This window comes from Macrotis lagotis, chromosome 7, assembly GCF_037893015.1.
Source record: "Macrotis lagotis isolate mMagLag1 chromosome 7, bilby.v1.9.chrom.fasta, whole genome shotgun sequence".
NCBI classification, from domain to species: Eukaryota; Metazoa; Chordata; class Mammalia; order Peramelemorphia; family Peramelidae; genus Macrotis; species Macrotis lagotis.
Genome location: NC_133664.1, coordinates 70856809 through 70874039, shown reverse-complemented (window position 1 = coordinate 70874039; position 17231 = coordinate 70856809). Strand labels below are relative to the sequence as shown.

Genomic DNA, 17231 nt, shown 5'->3' with positions numbered 1-17231 from the left:
TTGAAAAGAGCTACCATGTATATTCTGGTCTGATGTCCCATTGTTGCCAGAGTGGAGTCCAGGTTTTAGTAGATTCCATGAAACTGCAAAGGTTTAACTTTAAAGAGAAAATTGAGGTAATTTTGACAAGAAAGATCATGAAGTTTTAAGTCAGAAAATCTGTATTTGAATCTTTGTTTTGCCACTTCTTATCTGGGTAGCTTAACCTTTCTATACTTACTACCTACCTCATAGAGCTGTTGCAAAGAAAGAACTTTATAAACCTTAAAAAATGTATAAACAGTTACTATTAATAGTTCCAGAAATAACTAACTGTATAGTAGTTGTCTGAGGACCAGCTCATTGTGGAAATGTTCAAAACCAGAGCTTATTAGGTGACAGATTTTTTTCAGAAACTTAAGAATATTGTCTTTTAAGATTTTCATGGCTACACATTTTTAATTTTTATCAAGTAGCTTGCTTTCTCAATAGGGGGAGTGGGATGGGAAGAAGGAAGAGAATTTGGAACCCAAGGTTTTGGAAGTAAATTTTGAAACTTGCTTTTGCATGAGACTGGGGTCTGGGAATTTAAAAATAAAATAAATTAAAAAAAAAGATCTACCGGAATTTAGCTTGCCTTGGTGGAGGGAATACCTGCACTGATAAGGTCAATCTCTGAGATTTTTGACATGTTTTTGAAATTAAATTTTAAAATTTTTAATGTTTTAATTTAATTTAAGTTTAAATGTTTTAATTTTTTATTGGTATAGCCTACATTACATTCAGTTCTGGATTCATGGGATCTGTGAGTTCAGCATGGAGTATTTTGGATGACAAATATATCTCACTTGGCTCAAACTCCCTGAGTAACCTTTAAAATTATCTGAATTTATCACACCAGGCTAATAGAACAGACAAACATTTAAGCAGGTGAAACAATTGGGACTACTTCAATTAGCTGGGGAGGAGAGAAAACAATGTATAAGTACACTTTCTGAAGATTAGGGTCTCATTCCAAATGCAGAGTGTGGGAAACAATTTCCTTTTTTAAGACCAGTTCTCTGGGGAGGGAAGAGTATGGTTGGATGGAAAAGTGGGAAAGAAGATTCACTCATGCAATGTCTGAATCTCTGGATTCCTGCATAGCATCTGCCACATTCTGATTTCTGCCCAATCACAGCGGGAGGACTTCTCTCTTTCTCTGGTTCTCTCCTGTTGGTTCTGGGCAGCTGGCAAGCTGGCTGCATTGCTATTGTCCATCCTGTGCCCAACTCTACAATGATCCCTTCTCCTCTTAGGTTTCCGTTGCCCTTCTGTTGGAGTCATCCTGTGCCCAAGATGGACAGTGTCACAGGAACTGAAGTCTTAGGGGCTTCATTCAGGGCCAAATATTCTTAGAATCATAGATTTGGGGCTTGAAGAGCAGTGGGGAATTTAGTTTTTACAGAAGCACTGTTTCTAGGCCCAATTTATGTGCCAAAATTTATCATTTGATTTTTTTATCCTTTGTTTTCAGATACACTCTTTGAGAAATAAATTTCTTCCAACATATGTATTTGAAATGAACTGAATATTTTTAAAATATTTATTGGTGTAACTCACATTGTACACAACTCTGAATTTATGTGAATTATGGGGTTCGTCCCATCAGGGACAATCCCTTCATTTTACATATGAAAAACCTGAGATGCAAAAAGCAAAGTGGCTTGCTCATGGATCATAATAAGCTTTAGAGGGAGGATTTGAAGTCATATATTCCTGACTCCTAAATTCAATCCCCCATTTAAGACATGTAAAAAAAAAGAAGTCCTCCTCTTATATGTGTCCTTTGTAAACTTTATGATGAGGAAGACCAGATGAATTCTAAGGTCCTTCCCAGCTATAGATTTATGCATTTATGAATGTGGAATATATAATTAGGATCTTGTGCCTTTCAATTTACTCAATTGATTTCCTTTGGAAAATCTTTTTCTGTTGTTTTTTTTATTTCTCACAGAAATTAATATTTGTTGAAAAATAAATTACAATGCTTTTAAATATAATTCTTGGACTTTTTATTAGGAATTCTAGGTTGCAGTGATATTTCAGAAAAGGCTAATTTCACTAAATGTCAAGATCTTCCTAAATATAAACACCAGTATAATCAGGTAAGTCCAGAATTTACACAGAGGTTCTAAAGATTTTCTTTTTAGTACTAAAAAAATGAATAGCATTAGGAAGTAAGATGGTTCAGATCAAGTCTAATTTGGCAAACCATTCTTTAATCTACTTCTGCATATTGATTTGTAGATTCTGAAGTCTTGACACATACTGTACTTTGATTCTGGGAAATCATATACTTATTCTCAGCACACTTGCAATAAAATGTGGGGGAGGAGAGAAGCTGCCTCAGTTTGAATTATAGACCCTTTATGTAAATTTCCATTTGGATTTGCTAAATCATTATTTTTTTAAAGTTCCATTTAATCACAATTCTATTTATATTTGAGCATAGTCTGTTTTTTTTTAATTCTCCAAAAGCTAAATTGCTCTAAATGGTACAGAGAAATTCTAAAGGAGGCTTAACTTTCCTAAGCAGGTGGTTTGGGATGGGTCTCCACGTTATAAGAAAAAGCAGAGAGTAGACAATCTTCCATTTGGTTTAGACTATATACTGTTTTGAATTACTCATCCCCCACCCTATCCAAATTAAAATTGGGGGGTTAATTTATCAAATCTTCTAACAGTGATAAAGTGGAATACTCATTTTGTAAGTAAATTAGAAAGATGAGTCAACTAGAGTCACTTTTGCATTTAATAGCTTTGTTTCTGTTGACTTAAATGACTAAAAAGATTTTCAAGGTTTTCAATCTAATAACACCCCAGACATAAAGCAACAACTCTTAAATTGCATGAGTTTTATAGTCTCTTTTTGACAATGTCCCATAAATGAAGACAGTTTTCAGAAACATAGGCCATCCATTTCTAGGGTTATGGCTTTCAGTATCCACTTGGGGACCTAAACTGGACACCAATAAATGAGGTGGTTTTTACATTAAATATCAACATTATTCAAATATAATACTTTAATGATATATAGTTCAAGGATCTTGACAACACCATAGTTCCATTTACAGAGTATACACGCATCTTTGATGCAGTAAATAATTATTAAAGTGTTTGTACAGCTCAGAGGTGAGGCTGCAGTTGCCCTGATTAAGGCAGTACCCTTCTGCAAAAAGTTTTAGATTGGGCTTGTTAAAACATGACTATGATTAGGATGGCAGTAACTTTGCCTCCCTGATTCCAGAAATAGTTTCCTGTTTTAAAACTTTTCATAATAAAGGCAACATAATGAAAGGCAAGACCTCACAGAGATAACTCAACTTTTGGCAACTATTACACTGCCAAGTCTCCATAGGAAGAATAGAAATTTAATGCTATCTTTCTAAATAATCTGTTTGACTACTAATCTTTCAGCGTCACAGCAGTGAATAGAACCGAATATGGAATGGACAATAATGACACAATAAGGCCCTGCCCAAAGGTTTGTCATCATTAAAGTCTAGTCTAACTACCAGTTAGAAAAGCTGGAAGTACCAGTACTTTGAGAATATGTCCCTAGAAAATGAAAATCCAACACATTGTTTCCTTTACTTCCCAAACAATCCATACAACATTGGAGTTGTGTTTTAGAAAAAAATGGCTACTGCAGTAAGGCTGAATTTAGAATTGAGAGTGAAAGAGACTGAACTACCATTCTTACCATTTATTAAAAGCCTTAGAAATATAGTCTAGCTAAGTCCCTAAATAGACAATGTATCAGAAATATTTGGGGAGGAGGGTCACCTTAATGTCCAATCTGACAACTGCTTTAACAATTGAGTTAGAATGAAATGGCCATGGGGAACATCTTTGAACAAGTTTGCAAAGGGAGGTGTATGAGATCACAAAACAAAGTGAAAGTGTAGAATTTAAAGGTCACTCTCTTTGCATTTTTTAAGCAGAATGACCTGATGAAGGCTAGTCTGTCAAATCATACTAAACATATGAATGTTAGAACTATGCCCCTTTTTTATTTATATATCTCCTTCCTTATTATAAAGGACACTGTTGATAAGTGCTTCATAAGCAAAAGTGAAAACTTCAATATGAACGTTGACAAAGGGTTAAGGATGACCCATACAGTTTAGTTTTAAACCTGAGAGGCACAAGTTATACAGAGGGCATGGTCATCCTTTGACCAATTTGGAAGCTTAGGGAAAATCCCCAGAACTTCAAACTGACAACTATTCCTTAAAGTTTATATATCTAGCACTGTGCAGAATAAAACTTAAAATAGTTTCTGCCCTCCAGATTACAATCTGAGACAGAATTTCTTGTAAAAGTAATCATACTAACAGAGAAATCCAAAAAGGGTTCAGAAAGATGGGACTAGAGGCTAAGGGTAGGATTTGGATTTTTTTCCCTCCTTTAATTTTTTTTTTTTTGGTTTATTTATGTTACAATAATCTTGTTATGAGAGTAAACATAAAGTCCCTCTCCCCCCCCCCCCCCCGCAAGATGATGAGAAACCTCAAGAATAGTGAAAGAGAAAAAAAATGTACTTCAGTCTGTGGTCAGATTCCAATGACTCTGTCTCTGGGATGAGTTGCCTTCTTTATCATAAGTCCACCAAAGAAGTTGCTTCATTATTTTTCCCACAGTTACTATTACTAGCTATATTTACCTTCACTCTATTCCTTCACACTCTCATTTATTCTATTCTCTCTCTCTTTTCATCCTGTCCCTTTTCAAAAGTGTGTTGTATGAGTACCCTCTCCAATGATCTTCCCTCTCTTCTGTCACCTGCTCCCCACCTTTCCTCCCCCCCATTCCCCCTTATCCCATCCCTTTCTTCTCATTTTTCTCTAGAGGTAAGATAGATTTCTATACCCTATTAAGTGTGTATGTTATTTCCTCTCTGAGCCATTTCTGATGAGAACAAAGGCTCGTGCATTCCCCCTTGCCTTCTCCCATTCCACTCCATTGAAAAACCTTTTCCTTATGTGAAATATCTTAGCCCCTTCTTCCTCTCCTTTCTCTTTCTCCCAGTACTTTCCACTATCACCCATTGACTCCTTTTTACTATATTATACGATTATATTCAGCTCTTTCCTGTTCCTTGTCTATATATGCTCCTTCTAACTATTCTTATGAGAAAGTTCATATGAGTTATCAGTATCTTCTTCCCATGCAGGAATACAAACAGTTCAACATCATTAAGTTCCTCATAATGAGTCCTTTTCTTCCACCCCCTCTCTGGTTCACCTGAGTCCTGTTACTTGGAGATCAAATTTTCTGTTCAGCTCTGGTTGTTTCAATAGGAAAGTTTAAAAGTTCCCTGTTTCATTGAAAATCCGTCTTTTCCCCTAAAAGAGCATGTTCAGTTTTGCTAGGTAGTTGATTCTCGGTTGTAAACCAAGATCTTCTGCCTTCCGGAAGATCTTATTCTAAGCCCTGTGAGCCCTTAATGTAGATGCTGCCAGATCCTGTGTAATCCTGACTATATAACCATGATAGTTGAATTGTTTTTTTCTGGAAGTTTTTAGTGTTTTCTCTTTGACTTGGAAGTTTTGGAATTTGGCTATATTCCTTGTAAGTTTTTCTTTTGGGATCTCTTTCAGGAGATGATCGATAAATTCCCTCAATTTCTCTTTTACCAAATTCTGCTTCTAGGATCTCAGGGCAATTTTGCTGTTATTTCTTGGAAAATGAAGTCTAGGCTCTTTTTCTGGTCAAGAATTTCAGGCAGCCCAATAATTTTTAAATTTTCTCTGCTGGATCTGTTTTCAAGGTCAGTTCTTTTTTCCAATGAGATATTTCACATTTCCTTCTAATTTTTGGAATAGTTTTATTTCTTCCTGATTTCTCACAAAATCATCAGCTTCTTTTAGTTCCATTCTACATTTGAAGGAGTTATTTTCTTCAGAGAGCTTTTTATCTCTTTTTTCCAGCTGGCCAATTCTACTTTTCTAAGGAATTCTCCTCATTTGCCTTTCGTGGCTTTTCCCATTTGGCCTAAGCTGGTTTTTAACATTTTTTTTGTACTACTTTCACCAAACTGCTGTTTTGGTTTTCATGATTCATCTGCATTGCAGTCATTTCTTCTCCCAATTTTTCCTCTACCTCCCTTGTTTTTCAAAGTCTTTTTTGAACTTATCCATGGCCTGAACCCATTTTCTATTTCTCTTGGAGGCTTTGAATACAGAAGCTTTGCATCTGTCATCTTCTGAATTTTCCATGGGACCAAAGTCATTTTCTATAGTCAGATTATTTTTTTCTTTTGTTTGCTCATTTCCTCAGCCTATGACTGATTTGCTGCACTTCCAAGGCATTAGGGGTGTTTGGGGCCACCCCACTGGGACCTTAATTCCTCCAAGGTTTTATGAGAGACTCTGTTTTCTTGCCTGTGCTTTGATATGTGGATGACCACGGGGCCTCCCCTCTGCTCTGAAGCTGTGAGGAGAGTCCCTGATAGACTATCATGGTATGGAAGCCCAAACTGCAACCTGGATCTGAGTATAGGCAAACAACAGAGTCTTGCCCCAGGGCAAGCAGAGATATTTCTGCAGTCTCCCCCAACCCCCAGAATGTGCTCTGGATGTGCAGGTTGGCTTCCCAAATTCTTGCTGCAGGTTCTCACCACAGGGCTGCTCTGAGGCCAGTGCTTACTCTGCACTCACTCTGGTGTGGCAGAGTTCTCTCACCACCCCTTCAAGCTGTTCCTGTTGATCCCAGGGCTGTGCTGCAGCTTCAGCTTTTTTTCCAGCCCATGATCCTGGTGAAACAAACCTTTCCCATGGAAAGTTGTCTTGGACTGGGAAATTGTATCCCTCAGTCTTTCTGTGGGTTCTACCCCTCTAAATTTTGGCTAAAGTCACAATTTGATGGCTTTTGGAGTTTGGGGGGAATGAGTTTCCGGGAATTCCTGCCTTCATGCTGCCACCTTGGCCCTGCCCCCTCAGTTTTTTTTTTCATTTTTCAATTCTGTTCAACATTTCATGATCCCATTTTGGATTTTCTTGGCAAAGATACTGGATTAGTTTGCCATTTCCTTCCCAGTTTATTTTTTTAAAAATTAGGTTTGTTCATCAGGGAGGTGATGACCTGACAAGCACATGAATTTGAGGGGTTGCTATGCTTAAGTCACCAGCCTCACTTTTTCCTCCAGTCATCTGGGTTCATTGGCCATATAGGAATCATGATGTCTTGGAGATGACCCAGGATGTGAAACAAGTAGGGTTAAGTGACAAGTATCTGAGGCAGGATTCAAATTCTGGTCTTCCTGATTCCAAGACCTGCTTGCTTTATCTACTGTACTACCTAGATGCCCCCAGCTCATTTTACAGATGAAAAAGAGGAAGGGATCTACCCCACACAGTAACTGAAACCAGAATTGAACTCACAAATAGTCTTCTTGCCTCCAGGTCTGGCATTCAATGCAATATGGCACTATCTAGTTACCCCAGGATTTGGACAGGCAGAGGAAAAGATGTCCATGGTAGGGATAACAAGCATAGGACCAGAAGTTTGAATAAATCTTATAGGAGGTATAAGATGCTGGTCTGTCTAAATCTAAAACAATTATCTTTCTCCCCCAATTCACCACTCCAACCTGCTTATCACCCAGGCTCAAACTTACATGTTATCCTTGACTTTTCACTCTCTCTTAGCCCCTATGTTCAATGAATTACCAAGGTCTTTCATTTTACTTTCATAGAATATATGTCCCTGTTTTTCCTCTGACATGCCACCTGCCCAACAAAAGCCCTCATCATCTCTTATCAAGCCTATTGCAACAGTCAATCTAGGTGGTCCTGTGGATCGAGTGCAGGGGAAGACTGAAAGTAAGAAACCCCAATTTAGAGGCATGAAAAGAGAGAACAGCAGCTGTGGGGTAGTAGAAAGTGCTCTGGATTTGGAGTCAGAAGAGCTTTATAAGTTTGAACAATTCTCTTAACCTTATCTATAAAATAGGAATAATTGAATAATGTTCTAAGGTGTATTGACATCAATAAAGCACTCTACAAATGTCTATTATCTGAGCAGTAATGAGTGAAATGGAGTGAAAGGTGTGACTTCCAGAGAAAAATCAAAAATAATACTAAGGTTAGGTACAGAATGTCATTATGAATAGATGGAATTCCAAAAGTTGACTTATTAAATGAGTAGGAACTCAAAATCCATTTTCCCATAAGAACAATATTAAAAACGGTGCTTGGGGGGCAGCTAGGTGGCGTAGTGGATAAAGCACTGGCCTTGGAGTCAGGAGTACCTGGGTTCAAATCCAGTCTCAGACACTTAATAATTACCTAGCTGTGTCACTTAACCCCATTTGCCTTGCAAAAAACCTAAAAAAAAAAAATGGTGCTTGGGTGTTCAGACCAGTCCACAAAAAACATGTTTGATTCTGTAGTGTGCCTAAAGCATAACATTTAAGCAATAGTTAACTATTCCTTGTAACATTGTTTCTATGCAAAAATGGATTCTGAATTATAACTACTTCAAAGATGAAGAGGAGATGGGAGGGGGTAGAAGGGGTTTATATTATCCAGGGTACCAATAACTACATTCTACATCAGCCTAAGAAAACAATTCAGAGGACAATAATCTCCTTGGAAAGCAAAGTCCTGAGATAAAAATGCTCCCTTTCTTACATTTCATTCTGAAATTGGATATAAGCAAATTAGGAATGGAGAAAGGGCAAGGAGAGGAGAAGGAAGAATTAAAGACTACTCTAAAGTATATAGTGTTAAGAGTCTGAAGAAATATTATCTCTAATAGAAACTGAAGGGAGTCATGTGGGTGAGGGGCAGAGAAGTCTTTAAAGAACTTTTCTCATAGCAATATGAGGTTTGTAGTAAATGATGTCATCGGTTTTTTTATTACAATAGGGGAAACAGAGGCTATGAAAGGTTAAGTGAATTGTCCAGCTACTAAGGTGAGTTGGGATTTAAATCCAGTTTTCAAGTCAACACTCAAACTCTTAAGACTGAATTGCCCCCTCTGAGTTCACAAAATCTCAGTGAATGAATAATGTAGGAGTCTTGCCATGGATTGGGGACTGGTTAAACTAAGGTACATGAATGTATTGGATTATGACTACTCTGTAAGAAACCTTGAATATGAAGAATAGAGAGAAGCATGAGAAGATTTTTGTGAAAGTGGGTGACAGAACCAAGAAAACAATATGAATACAAGAATGCAAATGACAAGAACAAAAACCAAAATTGAACACTGTATAATTATGACCAAACCTGGCTTGGAAAAAAAAACCCAGAAAATGCACCTCTCTTTGTACACAAGAACGTGGCTTTTTACACAAGAACGTGGATGATGAACAATGTTTCTGTTGTCAGACTCAGGGGATGTGTTAGTTTTGTGGAACTGTTTTATTTTCCTCTTTTTAAAAATCTTTTGTTAAAAAGGATGGCTCTGTGGTCAGAGGAAGAGGAAGGATATATTTAGAAATTAAGCTGATTAAAAAAGATGTTTTGATGGTGAGTAGCTTCCTTAGTAAACCATTATGGACCTCTTTTTAAAAATTTCTACCCATGATGTGATTTCATCTGAGTGGTGAGCTCTTGGTGAGTAACATCCTCTAGATACAGATCAGGGCCTTCTCGGTAATTTAAGAGTCTCAGAATATTGCCAGAGGCACTGGCAGATGATGTGACTTTGCACTGGTTTAAAGAGCCAGATGTGTCAGTGGCAGGATTTCAACCAACATCTTCCTGACTTCAAGGGCAGCTCCAGTTCTCTTTTACAACACCTGTGCTTTATTCAGTGGGAAATTTTTTAAAAATTGTTTTTACTTGATGCCTGTGGTCCATTTGAAGTAGATCTATTATTCCACAGTGTGGCCTAGTGATAAGAGGGCATCAAGAAAACCTGGATTTAAATCTTGGCTCTGAGAAGTTTCTTTACTAGCTATGAAATATGGGTAAATTATTTAAATCTTAATGACCTTCATCTGTACAACAGGAATGAAACCTATATTTAGTTTACAGAATTGTTATTGTGAGGATCAAGTGAGAATTACATAAATGGTACTTATTATCTGGGGTAACTTATCCCCTTTTTTCTTTATCTACATTTCTTTGGCAATCATCTTCACTTTACCTGAAGCAGTGTGTGTGTCTGTGTCTGTGTGAGACTTGGAGCTAACAAATGTCAAGAGTTAGGGTCTGACCTCAGGTCTTCTTGAGTACAAGTTTAGCACTCCCTTGACTGCCCCACCCATTTTACTTATTCTTAAATAAAAAGCATTATTGATTTTTAAAAAATCAAGTTAACAAAGTTCAGGTGTTATAAAAAGGTATTATTGGTAAAAAAAAAATAAAAATTAAACTCAAAAAGTTCAGATGTCATAAAAAGGTATTCTTGATAATTAAAAATAAAAAAGTTCAGTTGTCATAAACTATTATTGATTAAAAATCAAATTTTAAAAGTTCCGATGTCATTCAAAGGTATTAGTAAAAAATCAAATTTTAAAAGTTCAGTCTCATTAAAAGGTGATATTGATAAAAAATAAAAATAAAAAAGCTCAGTTCTCAAAATGTTTTATTGGTTAAAAAAATCAAATTTAAAAAGTTCAGGTATAAAAAGGTATTATTATTAAAGAAAAATTTTAAAAGTTCAAATGTCATAAAAAGGTATTGTTGGTAAAAAAATTAAATTTACAAGTTCAGTGTCAGGGGCAGCTAGGTGGCGCAGTGGATAAATCACCGGCCCTGGAGTCAGGAGTGCCTGGGTTCAAATTCGATCTCAGACACTTAATCATTACCTAGCTGTGTGGCCTTGGGCAAGCCACTTAACCCGGTTTGCCTTGAAAAAAACCTAAAAAAAAATTTCAGTGTCAAAAAGGTATTTTGATAAAAAATAAAAAAATTCAGTTGTCATTCAAGGTAATGGTAAAAAAAATTAAATTCAAAAAGTTCAGTTGCCATTCATAGGTAGTAGTAAAAAAATCAGATTAATAAGGTTCAAGCATCATAAAAAGACATTATTGATAAAACAAAATATAAAATTAAATTGTCATAAAGGTATTATTGGCAAAGAATAAAATTTTAAAAGTTCAGTTATTCAAAAGCATTAGTACAAAAATAAAAATGAAATTTTAAAAAGTCCAGGTGTCATTAAAAAGGTATTATTGGTAAAAAATTAAATTTAATAAGTTGTGTCAAAAAGGTATTCTTGATAAAAAAATAATACATTCAGTTGTCAGACAAGGTAATACTGTAAAAAATCAAATTTAAAAATTCAGTTGTCATTCAAAGGTATTAATAAAAAAATAAAATTTAAAAAAATCACATTTTAAAAGTTCAAGTGTTGTAAAAAGGCATTATTGACAAAAATAATAAAATTCAATTGCCATAAAAGGCATTATTGGCAAAGAATCAAATTTTAAAAGTTCAGTTGTCATTAAAAGGTATTACTAAAAAATCAAATTTTAAAAGTTCAATTGTCATAAAAAGGTATTATTGGTTTTAGAAATTGAAATAAAATAAAAAATTTTGTTAAATCATAAAAGATATGATTGGGGGAAAAAATCAGATTTAAAAGTCCGAGTGTCCAAAGACATTGGTCAAAAATAAAAATCAATGGGTGGCTAGGTGGTGTAGTGGATAGAGCACTGGCCCTGAAGTCAGGAGGACCTGAGTTCGGATGTGACCTCAAGACACTTCATAATGACCTAGCTGTGTGGCCTTGGGCAAGCCACTTAACCCCATTTGCCTTACAAAAACCGAAAAAATAAAAAAAATAAAAATAAAAATAAATTTTAAAAAGTTCAGATGTCAAGAGATATTGATCAAAAGTAAAAATCAAATTTAAAAAGTTCAGGAGTGATAAAAATGTATTATAGATAAAAAAAGTTCAGTTGCCATAGGGGGTATTTTGGTATAAAAAAAACCAAATTTAAAAAAAAAAGAAAAAAAATCTAATTTTAAAAGTTCAGTTGTCATTAAAAGGTATTATTTAAAGGTATTATTGGTTTTAAAAATCGTAGTAAAATAAATTTTGTTGTCATAAAAGATTATTGGGAAAAAGATCAAATTTTAAAAGTCCAAGTGTCAAAAGGTATTGGTCAAAAATAAAAAAATCCAATTTAAAAAAGTTCAGGAGTGATAAAAATGTATTATTGATTAAAAAAAATAATAAAGTTCAGTTGCCATTAGAGGTATTTTGGTTAAAAATCAAATTAAAAAAAAGAAAAAAATCTAATTTTAAAAGTTCAGTTGTCATTAAAAGGTATTATTTAAAGGTATTATTGGTTTTAAAAATAGTAGTAAAATAAAAAATTTTGTTGTCATAAAAGATTATTGGGAAAAAGATCAAATTTTAAAAGTCCAAGTGTCAAAAGGTATTGGTCAAAAATAAAAAAATCCAATTTAAAAAAGTTCAGGAGTGATAAAAATGTATTATTGATAAAAAAATAATAAAGTTCAGTTGCCATTAGAGGTATTTTTGGTTAAAAAAAATCAAATTTTAAAAGTAGTTGTATTATTAGTAAAAAAAAAAAAATCAAATTTAAAAAGTTGTAGTGTAAAAAATAAAACAGTTGAGTGGAGTCATGAGAAGTGGGAGGGACGAAAGCCGGGCTCCGCCGCAGCCAGGTAGCAGCGGCTGGCAGCAAGGAGCCTCGGAGCGGGCCGGGCGGCCTCTCGCGCCTGCGCCCTGGCGCCGGCCGCCTCCTTCCCGGGCTCAGCGCCGCCCCGCGTGCGGCGGCTGCGCACTGGGGCCGGGCCGGGCGGGGCGGGGCGGGCCGGGCCGGGCGTGCAGTCCCGGAGCCGGGCGGCGGGCGAGCAGCGGCGCGGCGGGGCGCGGAGCAGAGCGGACCCGGCGGCCCGAGCGTGCGCTTCTGGCTCGGCCCGGGGAGGCGGCCGCGCTCCGGTCCCGCGGGGCCGCTCCCTCTGCCGGGGGCGGGGACGTCGCCGGACACGCCGGGCGCTTTGCCGGTCGCCGCCGCCGCCATGTTGGATCGGAAGTGAGGCGGGAGGGGGCCGAGGCGGCTGCCGGCGCCGGCGCCGGAGGTTGCGGGGGCTCTCGGCGGCCGCCCCCGGCCCAGGGGAGCCCGGCGCGGCGCGGCGCGCGGCGGCGAGCGGAGCGGTTGCGGCGCGGCCCCGGCTGAGCCGCGGGGAGGGGCTCCGGGCCTCGGGCCCCGGCCGCGAGGAAGATGGCGGACCCGGCCGAGTGCAACATCAAGGTGATGTGCCGCTTCAGGCCCCTCAACGAGGCCGAGATGGCCCGGGGCGACAAGTACGTGGCCAAGTTCCAGGGCGAGGACACCGTCATCGTCGCGGTGAGTGCGGGCGCGGGCCGGGGGCCGCCGCCCTGCCCGGCCCGGCCCCCGGGGCCCCGGCCCCGGCCCTTCCCGCGCGGCCCGGCCCCGAGCTGGCCCCTCCGGGTGGGGGAGGGGCTGCAGGCGCGCCCCCCCCCCCCCCCCCGGCCGCCCCAGTGCTGGCCGGCCCCCGGCTTTGGGGATCGGCCTGTCACAGTCCCTCAGACGCGAAGCAGCCAGGAAAAGGGATAGCTCCCCCTCCCTTTTTTGCTCTTTGTCAGAAGAAACTTGTCCGAGTTGTAGGTTTTCGTCTCCCAACAACTCCGATCAGCCAGCCAGACTCTGTTTCCGTTGGATTAGATACATTCCTGGAAATGTAGCCAAGCTGGCCCCCGCAGCCCGGCCCGCCACAGAGGAAGGCGCAAGGGAACTCTGGGGCCGGGGGTCCCGGGCCGGGCGGGAATGCTTTGGGGATGCCCCCCCTGACCCAAGGGAACGGGAGCTGCTCTAGCCTCGGTGCTTCTTTTCTGCCGATCCCACGACAATCTGTACTTATTCTCAGGATAGTTTAACGAGGAAAGAAAGTCACAGTTATCCGGAATAGTGGAAAAGTTGTAAAACTCTAAACTACATGGTAAAGTGTTTTATTTTCCCCTATTTTGGTCTTCCCAAATTCAACTTCAGAAAAATGAATGACAGCTCTAAAATGGGAGCTTTTCAGTACGGGTCTGAGTCCTCGGCAAGCAAAAGTTGACTAGCTGCCAACAGATGGCACGCTGATGGACTTGATGTCATTCTAATTCTTAGCTGATAGATCAGATCAAAAGCTTTCTTGCTGCAAATTCGAGGAAAATTTGACCCATTTTATAAGCTATATTCTCCAATTCAATTGTACTTTTTCCATGTAAACTTATTCTTCATATTATATTTGTTCATTGGAAATTTTGTTTTACATTGGAAAAGACACAGTGTGTGAAGAAAAAAAGTTGGAAGAAATTATTGAATGGTTGTCATTAGTAAGCCTTAGTATTTCACATCATATTTCCTTGTAAACAAATGGAAATAGGTTAGGTAAAACACATAAGACAGATGACCAAATAGGAATTGGTCAAGAACAATTCAGAAGAACTGGCATTTAATTTAATTTTGTCTGAAAAAAAGAGTCCAAGGGATTGCTGAAGTGCAAATATTGCTTTGAGATTTGATTATAAGGACTTTTTATTAGTACATTATATCAGTTCTTGCTTTAAAGAGGCTTATTTTCTCTGGATAGCCCTAAGGCTTTTATTTTCTTCAAGACCAGTACCTTTTATTTTTGGTGAATTCTAGTAAATAGATTTCCTTTTTTTTAAAGTAGGTAGTTAAATGTGTTTTTATTTTTTTGTTTTAAGTTTCTCTAAATGGAACCATTAGTTTTCCATATTCTTTTTGTCATACTGATTTATTCTTCAACAAGTCTCACTCAATTAAAATAAACATAAGTGAAAGATACAGGGAATGCAAAAATAAAAAAATTATTCTAGGAATCCTAGGAAGATTGAAATATAAGAGCAATATGAAAACTGCTATGGAATATAAGAATCCCACTTTTCTTCCACTTTCTAATATTTCATACTTAAATACTTTCCTATCTTTTTCATAAATCTGACTAATCTGTACACAAATCAATCTCATTATTTATAATCAATTGGTCTGTATGTAACCTTTGTCTATTTTCTGATTCATCATTCCTACAGGTGCACTACATAATAATGGATGACAGATATGTTTACTAAATGAATTTGATTTTTTAGGTTTTGTTTGTGTTTTTTTTTTTTTGCAAGGCAAACAGGGTTAAGTGGCTTGCCCAAGAGGCTGGATTTGAACCCAGGTACTCCTGACTCCAGGGCTGGCGCTTTATCCACTGCGCCACCTAGCCGCCCCGAATTTGATTTTTTTAAAAAATCAGTTGGTATAAAATTTAATACCTGCATTGCCCTCCAAGTTTTAATAATTATAGTTCAGAGAATTAATATATTTTGATTTCTGCCTTAATGATTGGAAGACACACTTGGTCCCACATAGAAACAATTTAGTCATCATCAATAAGAAAAACAATTCCTGCCTGTTCGGGCAACATTAAGGTGGAGGAACATTCTGGTTTGCATCACTTTTAGTTCCTTTGCTGTATTGGAGAAACTAGACATTAGACATTGAGAAAGAAGGTTCCCTTAAAACAACAGAAAAATGAATAGGAAAAAGTACTTCCTACCTGTTGTAGGTGTAAGCTTCACTAAGGTGGAGCATTAGTTTGCATCACTTTGCTAAGTAGCATTCCTTTTATGGTGAATGACTTCATAAAGTAGAGTCTGCCAGAACCAATTAGAGGCAGTTGTAGCCCTTGAAATGAGAGGTGGATAAAACTGATTAGGTCATCTTGGCCATTCCCTTGCCTGAGGTGAACACAGTTGCTTCAACTTGAAGTACTTGGTTTGGTTTTTAGTGCTTCTGGCTAGTCTAAGAGTGACAATTTGATATAGAGAGGCTTCTGCATTGAAAAATATAGAGGTATACCATCTAGACCTACTGGAGTTTCTTGTTGGGTTTTTTTTTAAACAGCCTCCCCAAAAGTTGGTTTCTATTGAAATATCAAGTAAATGGATATAGTTTTGTGATAATTGAGCCTTAGTTGTTTTTTGGATTCATCAGAGTATCAGCCTAAGAGAAGTAAATCTAATGTAGTAGACTCCCATGTTAACCAAACAGATGATCTCTGTTGAGAATTCCAGAGGAAGACTGATTACTCAATCAGGATTATGTGTTGGACTTTATTAACAAAATTTGGCATTTAGTTTGTGGATGTGTGAGAAAGAATCATCATATGTAAAAAAATGTAGGATACAAGCATAGTCCAGGTAATTAACTCGTTTCCTTTTTTTTTTAACTTGACTCCTGGAAGTCATGTGAATTCATCTTGTGACTGAGAACTTCTTTCTATACAGGAAATTTGAAACTGGTTGTCTGAGATAGGTAAATGGAGGTTTGATTTTCCATATATAAATATAAATGTGTATGTGTGTATATATGTACACACATACACATATACCCATGTATATACATATATGTGTATGTCCAAGGACCAGGTTCTAAAGTATGTACAGGCCAGAAGTTTGAGTTTTTTGTTTATACTTTATTTGGAAAGCTATTCAAGAAGTTTTAGTGGCCTCCTATTGCCTCTAGAATAAAATATAAATTCTGGCATTAACAATTATGACTCCAATCTACCTTTCCAAACTTATTTCTTATTTCTTTTTATTACTCTGTTTTGTCCCAATTTGACAAATCTTTGCCTCAAAGCTGGCCTACTTCCTTTTCAGTGATACTTGATACTACTTCTTGAGTGTCATGCATGGATATGTGTGTGCTAGAATCCATGCATCTAGACATGCCTATCAGAGAAATTTTCATTTAAATTCCATTTCTGAATTTTTTTAATCTTTAAAGTGAGTTTTTAAGCTATTGAATTAGATATACTCTTCACTTCCATTTACTTCACATATCCAGTCACACATCTCCTTTATATCCTTTTCTCTTGCCCCACAAATTGGCTGCCCTGATACTTGTTTTCATCTCCTCTTGCTTGGACAACCATAATAGCCTTCTCTTAGCATTAGCCTTTTCTCCTCGCTCCATTCCATCTTCCATTAGCTGCCAAAATGATTTTCCTAAAGCACATGTCTGATCATATCATCTCATTCCTCCCCCCAAAAAAAACTCAGGTGACCTATTATCTCCACTCCAGAGGCTCTTCCCAATCCCCTCCTCACTCCTCCTGGTAGTAGTATCCTCCCAAGATTATCTTCATTTTTACTGTATATCTTGTAGGTCTACACCTCTGTGCATGTTTTCTCCATTAGGATGCAGGTTCCTAGAGGATAGGAACTTTTTGTCTTTTGTTGAATTCCCAGCC

The 17231-nt window shown here is 37.8% G+C and overlaps 1 protein-coding gene and 1 long non-coding RNA gene across 4 annotated transcripts in view; one reads left to right on the top strand and one right to left on the bottom strand.

The window, feature by feature from the left end:
* Nucleotides 1-15577, bottom strand: part of LOC141492628 (uncharacterized) — a 48686-nt gene extending 33109 nt beyond the window's left edge. The window contains exon 1 of the long non-coding RNA XR_012469992.1: nt 15534-15577. This is a non-coding gene — a long non-coding RNA (uncharacterized LOC141492628). The remainder of the gene's footprint in view (nt 1-15533) is intronic.
* KIF5B (kinesin family member 5B) overlaps nt 13128-17231 on the top strand; it is a 52329-nt gene continuing 48225 nt past the window's right edge. The window contains exon 1 of one of the 3 annotated variants that reach the window (XM_074193109.1): nt 13128-13303. In XM_074193109.1, coding sequence (XP_074049210.1) covers nt 13178-13303 — 126 coding nt within the window. In that variant the 5' untranslated portion in view covers nt 13128-13177. The remainder of the gene's footprint in view (nt 13304-17231) is intronic. The other 2 variants (XM_074193107.1, XM_074193110.1) reach the window with 2 other exon arrangements.